This window comes from Danio rerio, chromosome 6 (genome assembly GCF_052040795.2).
Source record: "Danio rerio strain M-AB ecotype USA chromosome 6, GRCz13ab, whole genome shotgun sequence".
Taxonomy (NCBI): Eukaryota; Metazoa; Chordata; class Actinopteri; order Cypriniformes; family Danionidae; genus Danio; species Danio rerio.
This window is the reverse complement of record NC_141026.1, coordinates 33,761,678-33,785,521: the sequence shown is the minus strand read 5'-3', so window position 1 is coordinate 33,785,521 and position 23,844 is coordinate 33,761,678. Positions and strand designations below refer to the sequence as shown.

General features: G+C 34.7%; 1 protein-coding gene across 3 annotated transcripts in view; it reads left to right on the top strand.

Annotated features, from left to right (window-relative positions):
• raver2 (ribonucleoprotein, PTB-binding 2) overlaps positions 1-23,844 on the top strand; it is a 136,770-nt gene that overhangs the window by 46,146 nt on the left and 66,780 nt on the right. For all 3 annotated transcript variants that reach the window (XR_015493770.1, XR_015493771.1, XM_087257472.1), the window contains exon 3: positions 7,840-8,312. Coding sequence is in view for 1 of the 3 variants with exons in the window: in XM_087257472.1 (XP_087113598.1) it covers positions 7,840-8,312 (473 nt within the window). In the remaining 2 variants the exon portion in view is untranslated. The remainder of the gene's footprint in view (positions 1-7,839; positions 8,313-23,844) is intronic.

The following is a 23,844-nucleotide window of genomic DNA, read 5'->3' as shown; positions in this document are numbered from 1 at the left end:
ATTAGTAGAAATAGTAGTAGTATTAGTAGTAGTAGTAGTAGTAGTAGTATTAGTATTATTATTATTATCTTAATGGTATGCAGTGAGGGTTATGGAAAGAGTTTGTGTGAGGTGTGTTAGGTGTTCATCAGCCTGATTGCCAGTGGGAAGAAGCTTTCCTTCAGTCAGCTGTTGTGTGACCTTATGCTGCAGAACCGTCTGCCTGAGGGTAGCAGAGAAAAACGTCTGTGGCTTTGGTGGCTGGAGTCGCTGATGATTCTCTTGGCTGTCCTCATGCACCGCCTTTTTTGTAGTGTAAATAGTTCTAGTAGGAATAGTAGTAATTTATTGTAGTGTAAATAGTAGCAAAGTCCCTTTAAGTCAAGTCATTTCACTCGGCGACCATGTTTGAAACATCTCTCGGGCAATATGCTCAGGCATTCTGTCAGAATGGGGAAACATCAAATTCTCCAAAACTGCTTGCCAAGCTTAATATTGAATTTCATATTAGGAATCGCCAATAAAATTAAACAAAAACTGTCTTACTAGTTTTATTTCTAAACCTCCAAATCACACAAAATCTGCAGAAACTCACATCTGGTCCAAGCTCCTCTCCCGGAGTATTCTCAGTCTATAGCGATTGATGATTGGCTCTTGTACTAGAAGGTGGGGCTTTATTCACCATATATCGATCAATGAATGGCTCCTGTACTTGTAGGCGGGGCTTTATTCACCATATTAAACGTTACACTTTTCCCCATTCAAAAAGATAAGTGTGACATGTCTTGTGTATTCCATAGTCTTTGATAGTAGTACTGACCTCAACTTTTTAACAGCATGTATATATGTGCTCTTTCATGGAGTTCTGGTCTTTAGAAGCATTGAATAAACATCATATTTAGTGGAAAAATATCTACTGAGTTAGATTGTTAGTATATTTTTGATTTAAGTTTTCCACCAAGAGCCAGCTTAACATTCTTTCAAAAGGCTTTTCTTTGGATAGCCAATATTACATATTTTTGCACATATAAGTGTTATTTTTGGAGTCTAACTGAAAATTGTCTAAAATAACAATCAAATCATTCTATTCTCTACTTTTGCTTGTGTGCCAGTATTTACACTTTCGCCTGCCAAAAGTGCCACACATGCTAATATTTCTGACCTCTGATTTGTGTTAAATATATGCTCACACTTTTACTACATATACACGGTATAAAAGAAAAGCAGTCTGTGGTATCAAGATGTAATTATATGGCATGGCAGGATTTGATACTACTTTTTCAATGCCAGTGAATTACATGTAGTGTGTATCGGAAATATGCAAATTGAAATTTAGCCATTTAGTCGAAATGACACTTTGTGATAGTCATTAGCCTGGACAGAAGCATCTTCATCAATCATCTAACCTTGTGTGCCAACAGATTCAAGCCCTCGTGCTTGTTTTAAACGCTGTGATCTTTCACACCCTGGCTTAATGAATCTCAATGAGCTCTCACAGTGCGAGTAAAGCTCATGTCATACACACAACAGTCGCTGAGTGAGTGTTACTCCTCCCCAGCATATTATCATCTCAGAGCTAACGAAAAGTCTAATGAGTGTAATAAGAGCGGGGGAAACGGTGCACAGACAATGCTCATGGGATGAGGAGGCTCTACGCTGTGATTTTAACTTTATAATTGCTGTAATTGCTGTGCCTTTGTCTTTGTGACGTTTCCAAAAAAACAATTATAAACGCTTCTGTTTGGACTTAAACTGACCACAACTAAAATGGGCGTTAGACAGTAATGTCATCTTCGATTGACAAGCTAGCCACATCATGCTAGTCATTTTCATGTCAGTCCCTATGTAGTGCTTATTAATGTACAGTGCAGTGATTAATGAGTAATTTTAGATGTCTCATGGCAGAGGAATTATAGGCTTTATACTGTTACAATAAAGCCCCTCCGCCAGAAAACCCCCCTAACTTGACTTAGCGAAGAAAAAAAAAAGCTAATAACTGTCACAGATTGAGAAGAAGGCTATAATCAGGTTCCTGTGTTTTAAAAAATGGCCGTCTCAGCGCTGTCACAAGTAAAGTGGCTGTGATTTCTAAGATTATTGTCTTAGATGTTCTTTGTTCATGCAATTTTTTTTCTTTGTCGGATAAGAAAATGCCCAGCTATGCTTCATTTACTCCAGTTAAAAAGCGAAAGGGAGCAATGAAGGGGGAGGAGAATCCAATAGAAATGGATGATCTTCAATGGATCAAGGGTCTGTGACACTATTTACTGTTTTTAGTTACTAGTTACTGTTTTAAAACACAGTAGCTACGTTTCCATCCACCTATTTTTATGCAGATTTTGGATATGCTCATAAAAAATCAGTTGATGGAAACACCAAGAGAAGCATACATTTTGAAAATGTGCATAAAAAATGTAATGGCATATGTTACGATAAACTTTTTATTCTATAAGAAAAGATGCGCATAAACTACGATGAAAACATTTTTACCGAACAAATTCCAGTATGCGCGTTAAAAAAGTCATTTGATTTTGTTTTAAGAGATCATGTGATGATAAAAATGTGTGTTAATGGACAAACCAGCAGGCTGACCGCATTGTAAAACATCTAAAATTTTGTTTTGGCCATTCTAAAACAAACGTTTTAGTATTAGTTTTATTATATTATTAAAGAGCCCCTAGTATGGGCTTTTTAAAAAGACCTTCCATGCAGTGTGTAACACAGCTCTAAGTAAAGTAAAATATTCAGCTAAGGCTTAAATCTAAAAGTGCACCATGTTTACAACTATTGATTCATCTATAAAAGAGTCGACTCAGAGTTGTTCAAATGAATTATAGGGGTAACAAGTCTTTAGCCGTGTCGGCGTAACATCGATATGGAACTCAAGCCCTGCCCATTTGTTGCATGCACAGGCCTGTGAAAATAAAAAACCCCAGCCCGGCCAAAAAAACGCTGTTGAAGGAAAAAGAGGACAAACACTGTAGCAGATCTTAGTTGAATCATGTCGTGAAGACGCTGTGCTCTGAAGTGTGAGGGAAAAGTTAGTGTTATTTTCCCCACCCAAAGATAAGGCTGTGAAGAATCAGTGGTTGAAATTAATTTTTGCAAAAATACCTTATCATTATAGCTCAAGCCTTGTACAACGTTCCCCTCATTTTTCTGACGGGTGCTTCAGCAATCTACATGCTTACAATGGGGAATTTGCCGACCATTTGTTAAAGGAAGGATCAGAAAAGACTACTGATGTATGGTACTTTTTCAGAGCTTGACAGGAACATTACAGTACACAGTTCATGTATCAGTTCCTTCCACCATTTCACAAGTGTAAGTAAGTGCAGTTAAAATGGTTGCCTCCTTGTTTTTTCTAGCTTGCAAATTATGTAAAAAAAAAATTAATAAAAATCAGCATCAGCCAATGAAATTCAGTCAGCAACAGGCCACTGTCTAGCTGATGTATTTGCATTCAGCGATCTGATTGACTGACGCTTCCGTTGGTGCTTGAAAAGTTGAGCTAGTCCCAACTTCTGCAGAGAGCAACGCCTCTGAAGCGGTGCCGATGGAACCACAATGCAGTTCAGCAACGCTTGACGTCACCCATTCAAAGTGAATGGGAAGTGTTGACGCTGACGCCCCATGTGAATGGGGCGTTAACTCTTTATATTCTCATATTGTGTCTTAAACCACTTTAAAAACGTGATGCGTGACGCTTTGTTTATGTATTTAAATGCGTTAGTGAGCTCGCGACCCTCTGCCATTTGTCATTGCTATGGCCACAGTCAGCTGTACCTAAACGCATGCAGCGGTCAGGTTTCAAAATAGTTCAGCGTTTACCACTGTGTGAATTAATACTGAATGTGTGTCATGGTTAAGAATAGAGAAATATGCTGGTGTTAAACTGCATTGCTTTAATGCACTTCTGCATTGGGCTCACACATACACTCTGCACTCTGACTACTTCAGCTTTGTTGATGAGCCATGGTGGTTGTTTCTCTCTGTCTCATGCTGAACGCAGTCGACCAATCGCAACAGTCTGGGTCATCAGACCAGTCAGCGCAGATTGGCGCTGGCTAAGGTGGGGTTTGGGAACAAATGAATCACTGAACGAATCATATGGGAGTTGTATTTTAAGATTTTGTTGTTGGAGTCCCACAAAACCTTTTTTAATACATAATAGAGACTCTTTAATTACCTCCAGATTTGTCAAGAGCATCTGTACTCCATGTCTCAAGCCTTCAAAAGCCACCACGCCTTCCTTGATTGTCAGCATTGTTTTCTGAAGCGCAAGTAATTTATTAAACAAGAAAGGATTCACGCAGCTTCTCCTACTGCAGTAAATTCCATTCTTACCTTTGATATTTAACCCCAGTTATTCAGGAACTGATAGTTTTGTTCACTTTGACTCGTTGGATGTAACCTCTGCTTTATTCGCACATCTTTTCTGCGATATTCCAGTTTTGCGCATAAAGTTAATTTGCATTTTTGGATGGAAAAAAAGCTAGTGACAATCCCTGAAACTACTGTAATATTTAGAATTAATTAAAAGATTTGCTTTAGAAGAAATACTGATTATTTTCAGTGGGAGTTAAAAGCATCTGGTTGATTCTTGTTTAGTTTACTGGTAAATATTGCCATTCTCTGATATATAAACAGCATTAATGCCATAAATTGAGCGTTTGTGCTTAAATGCAGAGTTCACATGTATAATTGCATGTTCAGAGCTAGATTTTATGTGGAACAGTGTTTCCTAAACAAAATAATAAAATCATGTACATTGCGCAAGAGCATTTACACTCTGTTTTCAAAAATAATGTAAAATCCTTTCATGTTCTATAATTAAATGGACAGACGTCTTGTGAAGGTAATTACTTGTTCTAATTGAATTTAATTGTAATTAAGGAGTTATTTTATGACAGTCACACTGGACTGGCAGATTTCCAGGAATCAATAAGGGTTATGAAGAGAGAGCCATCTGCCAACCTCAAGGAATATCTGTAAAATTGAGGTTTTAGCATTTGTTATTTTTAGAATATAAGACTTGTTTCTAATAAAGTCAGGAAGAAACTGAAGAAATGGCAGATCTTTTCTCCCATTATATTGCAGCCCAGTGTAACGGATTATCAGAAAATGAAAAAAATGTAACACAGGGCGGAAGTTCTAAGGGTTTTCACTTCATGCTGACATTAAAGGAAAGGTTTGTATTTCTTTCATTCATTTATTCATTTTCTTTTCGGCTTAGTCCTTTTATTAATCTGGGGTCGCCACAGCGCACACAATGCCCTTCCAGCCGCAACCCATCACTGGGAAACATCCATACACACTCAATCACACACATACACTAGGGCCAATTTATCTTACCCAATTCACCTATACCACATGTCTTTGGACTTTTGGGGGAAACCAGAGGACCCGGAGGAAATCCAGGCGAACATCGGGAGAACATGCAAACTCTACACAGAAATGCCAAATGACCCAGCCAAGGCTTAAACCGGCAACCTACATCCTGTGAGATGAACGTGCTACCCACTGCGCCAGTTGAACATTAAATTTTTCTAGCATAAACTATGGTTCTTGGCAATTCATTAAGTGCAAGTCAATGGCTGCCGCCCCTTAAGAGTCAAAACAGCATATAAAGGAAAAACTGAATTAAAACATGTGGGTCCGGATAATACATTGAGGTTTTATGAAGCATAATGCTTTGTCTGTGCAAGAAACTGAACACCATTTGCAACATTATTATCTTGATTCTACAAATGGTACCGTGCGCGTTCATGACAGCCTGAAGTAAAAGCTTCCCATAATGACATCGAATATGCATGTTTGCAAACTAACACATGTTTGTTTTTAGCACAGAGAGGGAGAACACATGTACATTATATCTGTGTATTGTACATTAGAAAAGTATTTTATTTATTTATTTATTTATTTATTTATTTATTTATTTATTTATTTATTTATTTATTTATTTAAGGGGAAGTCCACTTCCAGAACACCAATTTACAAATAATTTCTTCACCCCTTTGTCATCCAAGATGTTCATGTGTTTCTGCCTTATATTTTTTTTCACATTTTAGACCATAAATGTGCTCCCTATTTCAACTTTTTAAAAATGCAGTTTATGCTGTTTTAAATGGCTTTAAATGAACCCAGTCAATGAAATGTTTCTTTTCTTGGAAAGTAATCTGTCATTTTTTTGGAAATACTGTTTTGGACAGTTGAAGAAGTTTGTGTAGCACTAGCATTGTCTGTAGTTCTGCCTACATCATGCGTGACCTTTCGATGTGGTTGTATTGTACGTAGCATGGTGAAAATAAATTTTTGAAGCTCGAAATAAGGACACAAGTAAAAATCCTGATAAGTTTTCAGCTGAAGACTGAAGACAGAAAGAAATGGACGACATTTGAAGGAAATTATTTGTAAATTATTGTTCTAGATGTGGACTTCTCCTTTAAAGGGAAAGTCACCAAAAATGAAAATTGACTGGTTCCTAAACTTTCTGCGTTGCTATATTCTGTTGAATACGAAAGAGGATATTATTGTGTGTGTGTGTGTTTGTGTGTGTGTGTGTGTTTGTGTTCAACTGAACACAGAAAGTCAAACAGGTTTGGAACAAGTTAAGGATGAGTAAATATAAATTTTCAGTTTTGGGTGAACTATCCATTTATCCTGCTGAATTTAAAATGATCTTGCAGTACATGTATACAATTTTCATATTCAGTTATTAACGGTTATTCTTATTCACAATTTTGCTGCTAAGCAATACGGCTGCACAATACAGTATATTGTTTCAGCATCAATATTGCACTGTGATCATAAACAATAATCAAATCAGCATATGCAATGTTGATTTTGTATTATAACTTATCACTTGCATGTGTTTTTGAGGCTTGTGATTGTAAAAGCATGCATAAATTGCGTTGTTTGTAACTGTATAACAAATTTGATTATTTATTTTTTATTATTCAATTACTGTTTCTGAATTAGGCATAGGCCTATATCCATACATATACATACAGTTGAAGTCAGAATTATTCGCCCCCCTTAGTATTTTTTAATCTTTTTTAAGCATTTCTTCTTTTGGCTAGAATAAAAGCAGTTTTAATTTTTTGAACACCATTTTAGGGTCAATAATATTAGCCCCTTTAAGCTATATATTTTTTCAATAGTCTACAGAACAAACCATCATTATACAATAACTTGCCTAATTACCCTAACCTGCCTAGTTCACCTAATTCACCTAGTTAAGTCTTTAAATTTCACTTTAAGCTGTATCGAAGTGTCTTAAAGAATATCTAGTCAAATATTATTTACTGTCATCATGGCAAAGATAAAATAAATCAGTTATTAGAAATGCGTTATTAAAACTATTATGTTTAGAAATGTATTTTAAAAATATGCTCTCCATTGAACAGAAATTGGGGAAAAAATAAACAGGTGGGTGTATAATAATGTGGGCTAATAATTCCGACTTCAACTGTATATATAGCAGAATAACAAAATGTTTGATTTTTTTCACTATCGTGCAACCAAGAACTTCAGTGTTTACTCATGTTAAACTCTTATTTAGTGACCTCTCTGTTTCAGTGCTTAAAAAGTCTTTGAACAAAATTGTATTTTGTGTTTATGATCCTACATTAGTCTTTCTCTGGTGTGTATGTAATTTTAATGTTTGCTGAGTTTATCCATTTTTGTTTGTTAGGCTGTGTGCCTCACAGTTTTTAAGTTCTTTAATGTAATACTACTCTTGTTGCCTTTTACATTCAAGATCCATTTGATTGCCCTTTGAGTGTTTTATTAATGTTTTTTTATGTGTGTGTTTGTGTGTGTGTGTGTATGTGTGTTTGTGTGTGTGTGTCTCACTAGCTTTCGTAACCCTTCTAAATGGTGACCAAGCACAGGATGCCATCCGAACTCTGCACCAGACATCAGTCCGAGGCCGTGACATCAACGTCCAGCTTCAGCCCACAGACTCTCTCCTGTGTGTCACCAATCTGCCCTACACTGTCACTGCCACTCAGTTTCAGGAACTGGTGCGATCCTACGGCAACATCGAACGCTGTTTCCTGGTGTACAGTGACCTAACAGGCCACTCCAAAGGCTACGGGTTTGTGGAGTACATGAAGAAGGACTCAGCTTCCAGAGCACGGTCTGAACTCTTGGGCAAGCCAATGGGCGACCGTGTTTTAATGGTGCAGTGGGCTGACGTCAACCAGCTGACCTCTGCTGACCACCTCCACTCCAAGTGCCTATGCGTGGATCGACTGCCGTTGGACTTTGAGGACTCGGAGGAGCTGGCTCACATTTTTTCAGAGAGCTACAAACCCGTCTTCTGCCAGGTGAGATGTGGAGAAATGTTGACGAGGTGTTAGTATTTTAGGCATTTCATCTCTGCCAACTTGGCTGGAAGAGAGTTACTTAATACAGGGGTTCCCAAAATGTTCAGCCTGCGACCCTCAAAATAACAATGCCGGTGACTTGTGACCCCCACATTTCTTGGAGGTTGCTATAAATATGTATGTTGTTCACACAACAATAGGTCTATATAAACATGAGCATAATGACACCACAAAGTTCAACAGTCTAACAATCATATAATATTTATAGTCATTTATTACATTCTTTAATTTTATATTAACCTCACCTAAAGGAACTGGTGGGCACAACGTATTCAGCACAAGTCTATTCTTGGTTTATTTTAGGAGACTGCCACTAAGAGATCATTCTCAATGTTCAGTAGTGGCCTCTGTTTATTTTTAATGTATTTGATTGCCATAAAGGTGTCAGAAAGCATTACCTGGTTCTATAAAATCAATCTACTGCGTCTGTCACTATTGGTGTGTTGTCAGTCTAATGAAAGGCTGATGGCTTTTCATTTGCATGTTGTTGCTTTTTTATGTAACTATTAACTACTAACTATTAACTACTAATTGTAATATTTTAATAACATTTATTTGACTTTTGGAGTTCACCAACGGACCCCCTGTTATTGTCCTGTGACACCCCAGGGGGTCCTGATCCCCACTTTGGGAACCACTGACTGGCAAGGAAGATTTTATATTATATATATTTAAAATATATATTTTATATATATATATATATATATATATATATATATATATATATATATATATATATATATATATATATATATATATATATATATATATATATATATATATATATATATTATTATTATTATTATTATTATTATTATTATTATTATTATTTAATCAGGGATTTCTGGAATATCATAGAAATTGAAATGTGTAATCCAAACAGTGAAAGTCGGGGAATTGTTTTCAGGTCATGCCTTAAGTCACAAACTTAAGAGCACAGTGAATGGGAGAGTATAACAAATATTTTTTTTGCATTCCTAATTGCTCAAATAGTAAAAAAAAAAAATCAATGATAGTGTTATTTTCAGAAAAAAAAAATTGTGTTAGACTGACAACTGCAACCTGAAGAGTGGACAGCATCAAATTTACTGTCCTGTCCATAAATGCTGCATTAGAAACACCACTTGTTTTTGTAATTTGATGCTAAGATGATATAATGCAAAGTATAGCTTTATAAATGTAAAAAAATAAATAAATAAATAAAGTCTATAAAGTGTTAAACACGTCATCACACTTTTGTGAAAAGAGTCTATTCATCAAAATTACATATTTCTATTACATGTTTTTTATTGGCAATGAGGTGGAGCAGTAGGTATGCGCAGTAGGTATATGGACATGCGCTATGGGTGAATTGGGTAGGTTAAATTGTCCGTAGTGTATGAGGGTGAATGAGTATGCATGTATGTTTCCCAGAGATGGGTTGCGGCTGGAAGGGCATTCGCTGCGTAAAACATATGCTGGATATGTTGGCGGCTCATTCTGCTGTGGCGACCCCAGATTAATAATGAAACTAAGCCAAAAATGAATGAATGAATGAATGTTTTTTTTTATTTTTTATTTTATTATTGTGTTATAAATCTTTTATTTTTTTATTTTATTAAGAATAGCCTATATTAGGTGACTGAATCAAAAATATAGCTAATTTGGTTGTGAATTAATTACTGTTAAGTTTTGACCTTTTTGTCCCTTTATATGTAGTGGCCTTAATTACTAGGTACATGCATAAAAAATAGATACAATCTACTTATTGTTGTCATTTAACAACATGTTATTGTGCTACAGAGGTGGGATATGGGTTTAAGGACAGGTAGGTGGTATGGATAGGTTGGGTTAAGATGTAAGAGATGGTCAACAGTGTAATTAAAGATGTAATTACATACATTATATACAATTACATACAGATCATGTTAAAAATATAAATACAATGTCAAAAATGATTAATAAGTACATAGTAATTAAGACCACTTAATACAAATTGGGGCCCACTTTGTTTGCGTCTGCAATCAGTATTTAGTCGCGTATTTAATGTCTTAGATCCATGTAAAATAAGCATTATTTAATGTATCAATCAATGTTGTGTTGATGTTATAAACTAATTGAGAAGAGTAACAACCCCCTTGAATTAAATAAGGCAATTTAACAGAACTTCTAGTCCAGCTTTGTTTTAAGCTTTGGGCTTTAGCACCTTGTTCTAAACCGATGTGAAGTGACAACATGTAATCAAAGATATATTTTACTTTTTGTCTGCTCAATGCTCATCACATAAACGTTGGGGAATTTGACACTAAGCTTAGAGTGGGAACCCTGTTTAATCAAACATATACAGTTGAAGTCAGAATAATTAGCCTCCCTTTGAATTTTATTTTTTCTAAATATTTCCCATATTATGTTTAACAGAGCAAGAAATTTTTCACAGCATGTCTAATAATATTTTTTTCTATAGAAAGTCTTATTTGTTTTATTTAGGATGGAATAAAAGCAGTTATTCATTTTTTAAACATCATTTTAAGGACAAAATTATTAGGCCCTTTAAGCTTATTTTTTTTCTGACAGTCTACAGAACAAATTATCGTTATACAATGACTTGCCTTATTAACCTAACCTGCCTAGTAAACCTAATTTAACCTAGTTAAGCCTTTAAATGTAACTTTAAGCTGTATAGAAGTGTCATTAAAAAATCTAGTAAAATATTATACTGTCATCATGGCAAAGATAAAATAAATCAGTTATTAGAAAGGAGTTATTAAAACTATTATTTTTAGAAATGTGTTGAAAAAATCTTCTCTCGTAAACAGAAATTGTGGAAAAAAATAAACAGGGGGGCTAATAAATTGCATGGGTTATTAATTCTAACTTCAACTGTATATATACATTCTTCAGAGGTATTGTAGTCCAGTGAAATGCGATTGTTGCTGCTGCTTTTGGTATTAGGGGAAATTAAATCAAAAATGAAAAATTTGTCGTCATTTATTCACCCTCATGTTTGTTTCAAATCTTTTATGGCTTTCTTTATTCTGTGGAACACTAAAGAGGTTTAGCTCTTTTATATTGTACAGTGAAAGGGAACAGAAAGGGAGCTGTCAAACTCCAGAAAATGACATAAAAAGACTATTAAAATTTGTGAGACACAAGAATTCAGTAACCACTGAAGTGCTTTTGATTCACTTTAAAGAATCAACTCATTTCAGTGCTTTGAATAAGTCTACACTTATTCTTTGTAAGTTTTTAGTTTGCTTAAAAGTACAGGACACAATATACTCAAAGCAAAGCTCTTCTTCTTTTGTTTAGGGGTAAAAAGAATGTGAATGTTAGATTTGTCTTTTGACTGAGCTGTGCATTTTTGATTTGCTAAAAAGAAACAACTCCTCTGAAGATTGAGGATTCAATCCAACTACACTGTGCTGCTTTTTTGTGCTTTATTTAAAGACATTTGTTCGCTTGAAAAAATTGATTGTGCTGATTTCGCTAATAAGATTAATTCATTCTTAAATCCACCAACACAATTTTATCAGGTTCACCTGAATTAATGGCTCATAAAAGTCATTCCTGTATGTTTTTCAAAAAATCAAACGTAAGCAGTTAATAAATCCGAATGCATATACAGTGCTTCCCACAGGTTTGAAATATACTTGTGCTGGTGGCAGAATTAAAACACACCTTTTACCCACAGCACATGGTTAAATACATGCTACAAAAAAAGGATTTTAGCAATATATTTATTCATTATGACACTATTATACACCTTTTCTTTTTAATGGATTGAAGGTTTTTTGAAGACTTAAAAAAAAAAAGAATGCCCTATTTCTTTTACTTTTATTCTATTCAGGAGCCATGTGCACTCGGTTAAAATTGGCAGCTGACATTTTGTACAGTATTGTCAACGCATGTTAGATATGTTTAAAATATGCAATACATCAACATCATCAAATAAAAAATATACACAGAAAATGAGAAATAAATGACATTAAGAAATAAAAACAGACAATATCTCTAAAAGTTTAATAAGAATAAGAATAAAAAGTAGATTATTTAAAGGCAAATGAGTTAATTAATCATTTCTAATGGTTTACAAATATTTTGCAGCCAGTTTAGATATAATTTTGTCCTTTCTATGTAGAGAAAAGTTGATCTGAGTTGTTTAGATTAAATAACTAATTATTTAATGTTTCTCTAGCTCTTGCGGCTGCATGCGCTATCAGCTGTGAAGCCAAATGAAAGTACATCAGGATTAAAATAATAATAGTAATAATAATAATAGTAATAATAATAATAATAATAATAATAATAATAATAGAAAAAAAATTAAAGACGTCTTTAGAAACCCAAACCAAGAACCGAACCCCGGACATTTTAGGAGATTTAGAAACCCCATACGGACAAAAGTGCCAAAAAGGAGTGCTTCTGTAAGTCTCTGCAGAAAAAATGAGATTGTCTCTCGAAATATTGTCAGTTTTTGGGTTTTTGGGCACACACAATGAGCAGTACGAAACATGTAGGGCGAGAGAAGATTTTCCACTGATTAATCGATCACGAATGTTTGGCTATAGGGCAGATACAAAAAAGTCTGAAAGGATGATAATAGTAAAATAAAATGTCACCAAATATACTTGAGCTGTATATTATATATATATACATTTTTTTTTACCTTATTTTTGTGTGCAGGCACAGCCAATTGAATATTTTTGGCTCAAGACTTCCGGTCTCATTCACTTCCATTTGGTTTTATTTGTAGACATTAAAAAAAGCTCGTTATGCTGCTTGATGTTGCAAACTGATATTTTCTTATTATATCATTCTGCTTCGCCTGTATAGTCATGGACACACTTGTTTGTAGAGCAAGTAAATTTACTGTTTTTTGCCGTTTATTATTCCAAGTCATTTATCCTATAGGCAACTGAATCGGAAGTTCTAAAACAGTCACAAAATCGAGCGCACTTCCACATTGAAGAATAAGGTCAATAGGGACAAATACAAAGACTCAAAACATGAACATTACTTAAGCACCTCTTTTTTATTATGCTGGGTCATCCATATGATGCAGCAAACACAAAGCAAATACAGAAGTCAAACACATCCATTTACACAGAAAAGCAGTGAAAAAGGAATAGCTCATGAGAGTTATTTGTTACAGAATGATAGTACACTGGCCATGCTAGATTTAACATTCAAGAACTATTCTACATTAACATAATTTGGTCCATTTTTAAAAAAGAATGGAACTAGCTATGAATACAAATGGCTATGTTCCCTATCTAGTCATAAGAGAAATACCGAAGATATGATTGTGTTATTGTTCTTTAGGAGTTAGGTTCTGTTTCCAGACTAGGTGACGAGGACTTGTATGGAAACCCTGCCCAGCGTTCACTTCTTTCTCTCCACTGTGTTAATAAGAGAGAGCTTTTCACCATGCAGGCCTTCTCCAGAAATCAATACCACCCAGGAAAACTACCTTTAAGTGCTGATGCAGGATACGGTTTCCTCAACCTCCATCCTAATCAAAACCATTAAAGCTAAAGGGCAACACTGACTTTAGATCTGCAGTTGGGGCAAACACACCAGCCAACACGGAAATCAATACACTACACCCTCTCAGTCCCATGAAGCTTTGCAGCAGCACTAAACCCACACCATCTGCGGGAGTGCTGGAGATGCATCAAGCTCTAAAGAGTTTGACCTCAAATTGCATCACAGTGCTCTCAGGCCTTTTTAATACTTCAGAAATCAATAATGGAGCGCTCTGAATATTGCCACCCCCACTACTGTACAGATATGAGATAACACGATGAATTGTGCAAATGATTCAGCTCATTTGGAAGCAGAAGATGCTGGAAAATAAGATGCAAGATGGGCCTTGTGTTGGCAGAAAATGTCTCATAAATTTTAAGATGATCTGAAAGCTTCTTTTTTTATATTACCTGATAGTGATTGGAAAGAGTGACTAGTAATGCTTTCCTAATTGAGGTTTTTTAAATGCAGCTGTTTCGATATATTTATGCAGTTATTTCAGGGTTGATTCAGCTCTTCTGTTGTAATAGCTCAGAGGTTAAATCAAAGCTTTTCAAATGGAGGATAACTTTGGATGTAAAAACAGAAATCGCTGTATAATATATCAAAGATGCAGTGTGTAGTAAGCATTAGTATATTAAAAGATAGTTTGGCTTTTAACAATCTTTTGTTTTTAGACTACTTTTGATTAAAAGGTTTCATTAAACATTTACAGTATTTGACTACCTATAATAGCTAGATGTGAATAAGATTAAATGAGCTAGCTGTTCAGTGTTGATCAAGTTTACCTAAACCATACCTGCCAATACTCCTGTTTTTGCTGAAAGTCTCCCATATCCCATATGAAAGCCTCCCGTTTTGTAATTTCTCCCAGAAATTTCCTGCAATTTTGGCAAGGCAAGGGAAAACGCATCATGATGCTCGCCAACCAGTTTAACCAGACTCACCTACGATGTGTATGTGTTTGCTGAGTTTATTGTCCTTGAGTCTTTTGTCCTTGAAGAACTGTGTGTGTAATCTGTATGAATCAGGAAGGGGTGTGCGAGGTTAATGCTGGGAGTTGTAGTTCGTTAACGTAGCATGTGTGTAGTTCTCCAATGATCTACAGCCACTAGATTGCTGGTGATCGTAATAGTTAGCGTAGCAACATTGTTAGCCACTGATTATTTTTAACAATAACCTGTTTTTTCATAAACAGAAGTGAGAATAACAGCTATTTAGAGCCATTTTATACTGTGCATGCAAAAAACTAAACTCATAATAAAATAAAACATTAAAAGGTATATATATATATATTATATTAAAATATATATATATTAAAAACATATGTGTGTGTGTGTGTGTTTGTGTGTGTGTGTGTGTGTGTGTGTGTGTGTGTGTGTGTGTGTGTGTGTGTGTGTGTGTGTGTGTGTGTGTGTGTATATATATATATATATAAATACTTAGCCCCCCTGAATTATTTTTTTCCCCCCAATTTTTGTCTTACAGTGAGAAGAATTTTTCAACACATTTCTAATTATAATAGTTTTAATAACTCATCTCTAAAAACTGATTTATTTTATCTTTGCCGTGATGACAGTAAATAATATTTGACTAGATATTTTTCAAGACACTTCTATACAGATTAAAGTGATATTTAAAGGCTTAACTAGGTTAATTATGTTAACTAGGCGGATTAGGGTATTTAGGCAAGTTGTTGTATAACGATGGTTTGTTCTGTAGACTATTGAAAAAATATATAGCTTAAAGGGGCTAAAAATTTTGACCATACAATGTTTTTTTTATTTTTATTTTTAAACTGCTTTTATTTTAGCCAAAATAAAACAAATAAGACTTTCTCCAGAAGAAAAAATGCATGCTGTGAAAATTTCCTTGCTCTGTTAAACATCATTTGGGAAATAATTATATATATGCTAATAAATATATATATATGCATACATTATATGCAGCCTTCAAACAATAGGCTGAAAAATTATTTGAATTTTTATTTCCCTGTTTTTATTGGAATAATCTGTAAATATTAACGTACAATTATGTGTTACTCTCTGAAAATACAGAAAAGTTCCTTTAAAAACAGAAAAAGAATGGAATAGCAAAATACAGGCAATAACTGTAAATTTAATGTTAGAATTTTTAATTAGAGAAAAATATCTGTAAAACAACACCTATGTCTCTTTATAATAAAAAACTGCAAAATTCTGTAAAAAATATATACAGACAATTACCTGTAAAATAATATTTATTTTTTTACAGTGTACACTTATTAACACCTCAAACATCACTGTGCCCCATCTTTATTTTTAGTAATCATCCTACCTAATGATTTTGATTTATCACAAGCTGCAATAGAACAAGTTACCTGGTTAAATATTTTTTTGAAGAAAAGTCACACAACGTTCACTTAAAAAATGAATATTATCTGTTAATTGGCTCAGCCTCAGGCTGTACCAGATTCATGTGAATTCTTCTGGAGAATATTAAAGAAAATGTTTAGCTGAAAACCATGGTGATTCATAAAATGTTATTTCATCAAATGTTAATGGCTACTGGCGCACCATTAAAGAAAAAAACAGAAAATGCACAATTAATACCTGTGGCTCCCTCCTTAGGAAGCTAAATGACTGGTCTGTGCTAAAAATTGAACATTATTACACAATGTTTGTTACCTGTGAATAGGAAAATTATCCTATTTTTCCACCAACTGGTTCTTTTGGACAGTTTGTTTTTGTGGCAAATAACATATAATGTGACATAACATATAACATATAAACATGAATGTTTTACTAGCTTATTATCATCAGAGTCTGAACTGTTTCCTCAGGGCAGTCACTTTTGGAGTAACCAGAGAACTTAAAGAGTTGACAATTCTCAGCATTGTTGGATGCAATATATAATATGCTATAAACAGTATTGACGCATTTCACATAAGATCAGTATTTCAAGCACGTCTGAAATGAGTTTTGATTAAGTTAATTGCAAAATCAGTGCAAACTGCTTCAGCTCAGTAAAATCGAACCATTTCAAAACATGGTTTATTTAAAACCCAGAAATCACTGTGCATTTTGCTTGAGCAGCCATATTGAACATTGCAGATTTCCTATTAACTATATGAGTGAAACCTTTTATTTATTCTATAGCTTTTGAATAAAGGCAGATGTGGCACAGACCGATTGTCACCCTTCACCAGAATTTGTTCTTGCCATCTTAACTAATTCCGTCATTACATAACAAATAAGGGTTTATGTGAATAATTATTTAGTGTTGCGTTTTGCCACATTTTGATAGTGGGAAAAAAAAAGTGAATGTCGTGACCAATGTACATCCATCCATGCTTAATATCAGATGGCCAGAAGGTGATTCATTTTTTTATAAATTGTTAACATTTTGGGATTTGTGATGCAGCAAGCCCAGAGACTGATGTGTACACTGTATTTATAGAAATTTCAATTTAATGTGTGATATGACTAAAAAAGTGGTCATAAACAAATATTTTCTCAATTCAAATAAGTAGCGGCTTGGACCCAGAAACAGTATTCCAAACGTCACCGATACGTCACGACTTAACAAGCGGATAAATAACAAGTTTCTTACCCTATTATCTTTTTCTTGAAGAATCCCCCTCCAACCCCTACTCTGTCCTCCTTTTTTTCTAGATTTTGCAACACGGTGGCCCAGTGATTAACACTATTGCCTCACAGCAAGAATGTCACTGGTCCTTACTGGACCAGTCAACATTGCATGTTCTCTCCGTGCTCGCGGAGGTTTCCAGGCATTAGACGAGCTCCCAGTAAGCAGTAGCTATGCCTATAATCTGTCATTAGCCATTAACAAGTTGGGGGAGTTCATCAAGATCTACCTAAGCTCAACCTCCCTTCTCGCCCCTCTAATGTGAGGGAGCCCAAGGCTTAAGGATCTTATAAGCTCAGGGCTCTCTCCCGGGACAGCATGCCTGACATGCTTTATAGTCAATCATCAGCTAAGTGTGAACTCCTAAAACATTTTGACGCACACCTTTAGCTAAAATGATGACTTTCAAACGTGCATGTTCTGTTTTGTCGAATCGAGAACAAGCGCAGAATGTCCTAAATAGGGCGGGTTATGGCACAATAATATTATTATTTTTTCTTTGATTTTTGGTTTTCCTAATCATTGGAAGTCAATATCGAAGTTGAATTTAGATAAACTGCACAGACACTGTCTTATTTTCAACTGAAGAAAAAAGTCACCTAGATCTTTACCAATTAACAGCGAACATTCTCTTTTGTAAATGAACTATCCCTTTAAAATGTAAAGCCCACTTAATAGTTCACGTCATTTGAAATGATGACTGGGTCATGTTCTCGATCCCTACATGATGCATAAGTGCATTTCTCGAAACCACTATTGTGTGATAAGATCTGACTAAACTCTATAGTTGACAGGAAATGTCAGTTCCATTAGATGTGTTTGGAAATGGCTTTTTTTTTCATTCTTGCATCTCACCTCCCACTTTGTCATCTCGCAGCCCCCCTCCTTTCTGTCAACGCTCTTGTTTTTGCCTTTCTTTTCGAGACAGACAGCAGTTATGTTATTAGATGACTCAGCGTGTGCATGATGGGCATATTCTGACCCAGGCACATATTAGGAGCTTGCATACATATATGGACTGACAGATAGACACACACACACTTCATTCGGATATATTTAGGTGAATGTGATCAATTAATAGTAATTAATAATTAAAAGTAGCCCATGTTTTTTCAAAAATTCATTGTTGACTTTTTGTTTTTCTTTGTTTTTATCTTTAGTCTGTTTGCTGAATCTCTGTGTTTTCATTTGGACTGATATGAAGGTCAACTCTTCTGCTGACCCATGACTTGATATCCTCTGTAGATTTTGATGGCTGTCATCAGGACACACACAAACAAACAAGTCGCTTTTTAAGAGAGCCTCCTGGTTGACGATGAAGACACAAACAGTATATAGATTTTGAAAGGGGGTAAACATTAATGTTTAACGTCGGAAAATATTTATATTGATCCCATACAGATTAAGCAATCTCTTTATTAATGCTACTGCATTATTAATGACCCCATATAGGTCTTTTGAAATATTTATACATCCATTTGGGAGTTTGAATTGTTGTGCTTGTTTTGCTGTACATACTTTTTTCCACTGTTCATATTTTTATTTTTAATTATATACCTTTTTAAGTTAGTAGGTGTTTTTTTGTAACTTTGTAACTAAGTTTGGGATGTGTTCAGCACAAAATAACAACAACAACAACAACAACAACAATAATAATAATTAATAATAATAATTATTATTATAATAATGATAATATTTTTAAGTTTCATAATCCAATTTCCTTGTTTTCATCCAAATATTCTTGTTTTAAATATTGATTTTTATTTTCATATTTTCAGTGTTCAATTTCATGACAAGTTTTTGTCATTTGGTTTTGTTTTATAACTTTCTTTTTAATTTTAGTTTAGATATTTTGCACTTATTTTCACTTAGATAAAGCAACATTTCTTATTTTTAAGCTTTTCATTTGACATTTATATAAAAAATCAGTTTATTTTATTTAACATAATATTCATTTAGATTTACTTTTAATGAACCATGACAACATTAGTTTAAATAAATGCAAACAAACAAACCAATAAACACACACACAGTCTGGCTGAATGAAGTGCAAATTCACTGTCAGTAATGGAGAAAGGAAGTCAAACAGTATTTGCATGTTTTCAAACAGCCACAATTATTTTGCACTAAAAGAGAATGTTCCTCTGTTATTCCCTGTTGCTTAACAAAATAGTCTGTGTGTGTTGTAATATCGTCAGTTATAGGCATGTGACCAAAAGTTTGCATTTAACTGTTGGCCAGCATTATTCCCAGTACAGTGCAATGAAATTAAAATTGAGAAAATCTGTTGCGTTGACTATATCGGATCTTCACATAGTGTAAGTCTGAATAGATATTTTAGGTTATTTTTAAATAAATCCCCTTATATTTACTCCAAATCATTTTAATATACCTAACAGGCTCTATTTTAACGATCTAGGTGCAAAGTCTAAAGTGCATGGCGCAAAAGCGTTAAGGGTGTGTCTATTTATTAAATTTTTTTTACTATTTTTAGTATGGAAAAATAAACTCTGTGCCCTGGCGCATGGTCTAACTGGGTTGTGCTTATTCTCTTAATGAGTTATGGGTGAGTTTTGAGCATAATGTGCATTAAACCAATCAGAGTCTCATCTCTCATTCCCTTTAAGTTTCAGTTGTATTGTGCATGGTGCATTTGCTATTTACATGGCGGACTTTGTAAGAGGAAAAACTGAATGCTTCACTAGCAAGAAAACAGAAAGAATTCTGCAGAAAGGATAAAGAACAAGCCTCCTTCATTCGGCCTCTTTGCTTTCTCTTTATTTTACTTTTACTCTTTACTTTACTCCTTTACTTTCATGGATAAGGAAATGGTGTTATACACTCCCCTGAAGACATCCATCTGCCTACATATTTAGTTTTCAGTATTTATTTCCAGCAAACAAATAAATCAACAATAATTACAAAGTTTCAAAACTTTGAAAACAAAAAAATCAGAAAATCGAGCTATACACGTCTTGCGCTTTATTATACCAAGTGTATGATAGGGCCCAATGTCTTCACCATAGATTGGAAGATTGTGTATTATGGAAAACTAAACAAAAATCATGCTTTTATCATGTCACGTTTTACCAAACCATTTCAAAGTTTACGTTTGATCTTCCAAATGATGAATCTTCAATTTTGAACTGATCATGACACAAGCACTGTACAATCATCTTTACTTGACCCATTGTACTAACTTACAACATGTGTCTTTTTACCTAATGGAGCTATCTAAGCCATAAATGAGGAACCTGAAGGTCACAGAGACTTTATGCTGTTTTGGAGCCCTGAACAGAGGCCCTGGGAGCCCAAGCCATTTTATTAAGCTGGATTCATGTGACTTGAAGCAGACTACAGGACATCATTGGGCATCCAGAGATTATCTAGTTACCAAGGTTTGTGTGTGCAAGCGCTATTTACCAAAAAAGAAAAAGCAAAGAAAAGTAGTATATTTGTAAAAAGATCTTTTTTTTAAAGTTACATAAGGCAGATTTTAAAAAAATATTGTTATTATTCCCCACTGCCTCAACATTATTCTTTCATACACACTTCCCAGCACTCCTCTTTCTCACTGGGGTCTTTTTATCGCTCTCAAAGGTCAACCATTTATAACGGGAAATAGAGCATGTCCGAGCCAGAGGAAACACACCATGCAGACGTCCAGCCACAATATTTGCTTTTGATGGAGAAGTTTATGGTTTGATATACTGTTTGTGTGTTGAAATGAAGGCGGTTGCTGTATTGATTTTTCTGGCCTGAGGTCAGTAATGGCTACTGGTTAAACATCTCCATGCAGTCTGACTGAACCGGCACATTCACATGGAGAAGCCCTATTGGCTGTCCAGCCTGTCCTTTCTGTCTGTACATATATGCCCTAACAGAGAATTTCATTTTTGTGTTTGATTTGCGTCAAGTACCCTGCAGGATTTTTAAACAGGGAGCAGTTTGTCGTTTTTGCAGCTCGATGTTTATTGAAATTATTTTCTGCTTTGATTTGTCACGCAGAAGCCTGTTGACATATACAAACACACACACGTCTACTTCCTGTTTGATTTTTCTGCTAGTCTGATTGTCTGATGTCTTTTGGATGGGATAAGAGCCCTAGGTGGTGCTTTTTTTCCTGTGCTTCTAAATATATGTTTTTTTTATGCACCATCTCTGTTTTCATTCTCTCTCCCTCTCTCTATCTTTCTCTTTTTGAAACGAGATGTAACAAGCTCATTTGGGGCACTGTGTTTCTGAACATTTGAGAGCCTGAATAGGTGGGCGTTTTAAAGAAACAAAAAACAAGAGGAAGTAAAAAAAAAGAGATTCTCCTTGAAATAAACACAATTAAACTAGGAAATAAGTGGACATTTGTTGGTCATAATTCCTATTTATGTACAGTGTATTCAACATTAGTGATAAGAAACAATATTTGATTAGTAAATCAGAACATTTTAATAATTTCTGAACAATGGAGTATTCAATTTAATTTATGTTTATTTCTATAGCGCTTTTACAATGTTTATTGTGTCAAAGCAGCTTAAGTGAATTGGAAATATGTCAATCCAGTTTTCAGAGTTGAGTTTAGTTCAGTGTGGTTTTTAAATTTCACTGTTGAAAGTCTAAACATTGAAGAGCCCATCGAAGCGCAGCTCCACAAGTCGAGAAAAAAACTTCACCAATAGTAATGGTTGATGAAGAAAAAAGCATGGCATTACATTTACGCTGTGATAATATTTCACTTTTTACTATTTTTGGTCATTTCAGCCATAGTGAGCACAATGGGGGTATGTGCACACAGACTTTTAATTTCAGTCAGCCAGCCTCAGGGCTTTGGGTTAATTGTCAATATCGTTGCGTTTAAGATCCGATTTATTTTAAAAAACAACAATCTTCACTGCCTGGCTAAGATAAAGTGGGTATCAGAACAAACAATAAGCACTGCATTTAATTATATTTTTCCATGCCATGTCTTTAAAATATAGAAAATAATTTTACCCCAGTATTTTTAATGGAATTTCTGTGCTAGCCTGCTGCTAATGACGTTGACTGTGTTTAAACGATCTTTCGTCTTTTTTTACGCTTTAACAATTAAAAGGATGCTTAAGTCTGTTAAGGGCTGGGCGATAATTTGATATCGATAATTATCACGATATATAATTTTTCGATAAAAACGATAATGACAGTTCGATAATTGCTCCATAATATTTACGCTCCATAATATTTACACACTATGCGTAACGCTGCTCAAGCATTTTGCAGCCTGCCCTTCCCGATGCCACATGCAGTATACAAGTTTACAGCCATACAGTTTTTGTTGCACTTGAAGGAGTGAGAAAAAAATAAGGTAAAATAGGTCACAGACATTGTTGACAAGAAACGTCACTTGACTCCAGTAGTCTGGAGCTACTTAGTTTTTTGCAATCCGACACAAAACAGAGCAACGTGCACTGCAAACTGCGCAGACAACTAGTGCCATCAAAAGCGGGCAACCCCACACACCTGTTTCATCGTTTAAAACAATGCCAACCTTTTGTTTAATATTATATTTTTTATATTGTCAGTCAGCTAAAACATCTCACAAAATGTGTTAAATCAGCTGCACAAAGGGATTTGGTATGCTGAAAATTCTATAAAATTGCTAGATACAAAGATTTTACATTTATCGTGATAATTATCTATTTCGACCGATATGAAAAAAATTATCGTGATCATTTTTTTGCCATATCACCCAGCTCTAAGTCTATTTAATTGATTCTATTTGAATTACGTTATAACATTGATGCTGTTAAAGGAAACTTGTGAAATTAAAATTCGTCACATCGGACTTAAATCAGGTTTATTATGTACATTATCATAACAGATATTCATACAGCAATGTATATTAAGGTGTATTATGTCAATATTTCTGTGCAAAAGCAGTGCAAAGCTATACGTGTGCGTGCGTGTGACTCATCACTGCAGAAAGGCTTGAATAAACTCCCCAACAAATAAATCAAATGACAGTTGGGAAAGTTCTTACTGTAGTAAGGGAGATTTGCTTCGTTCTTGTTTGTCACTGTGCCGTTTACCTAAAATAGTCACATAAAGCTTTCACCGGAAGTTCCTCATTGGTTGAAAAACACAAGCTGTGCATATAGCCCTTTGAAAAATCTTTCCATCTCAGAACCTTGAGAATCTTTCCTGGAGTTCTTTGTATAACATAATTAAAATAAGTTTAGACTTTCTGCAATTAAATTGTAGATTTCTGTATGAACCAGTGATGCGAAAATGTGTCTGTTAAGAGAATTATGCTATGATTATAGGGGGATGCAAATCGTTGAGCACTATTTATTGAAGCACACTCTAAAAA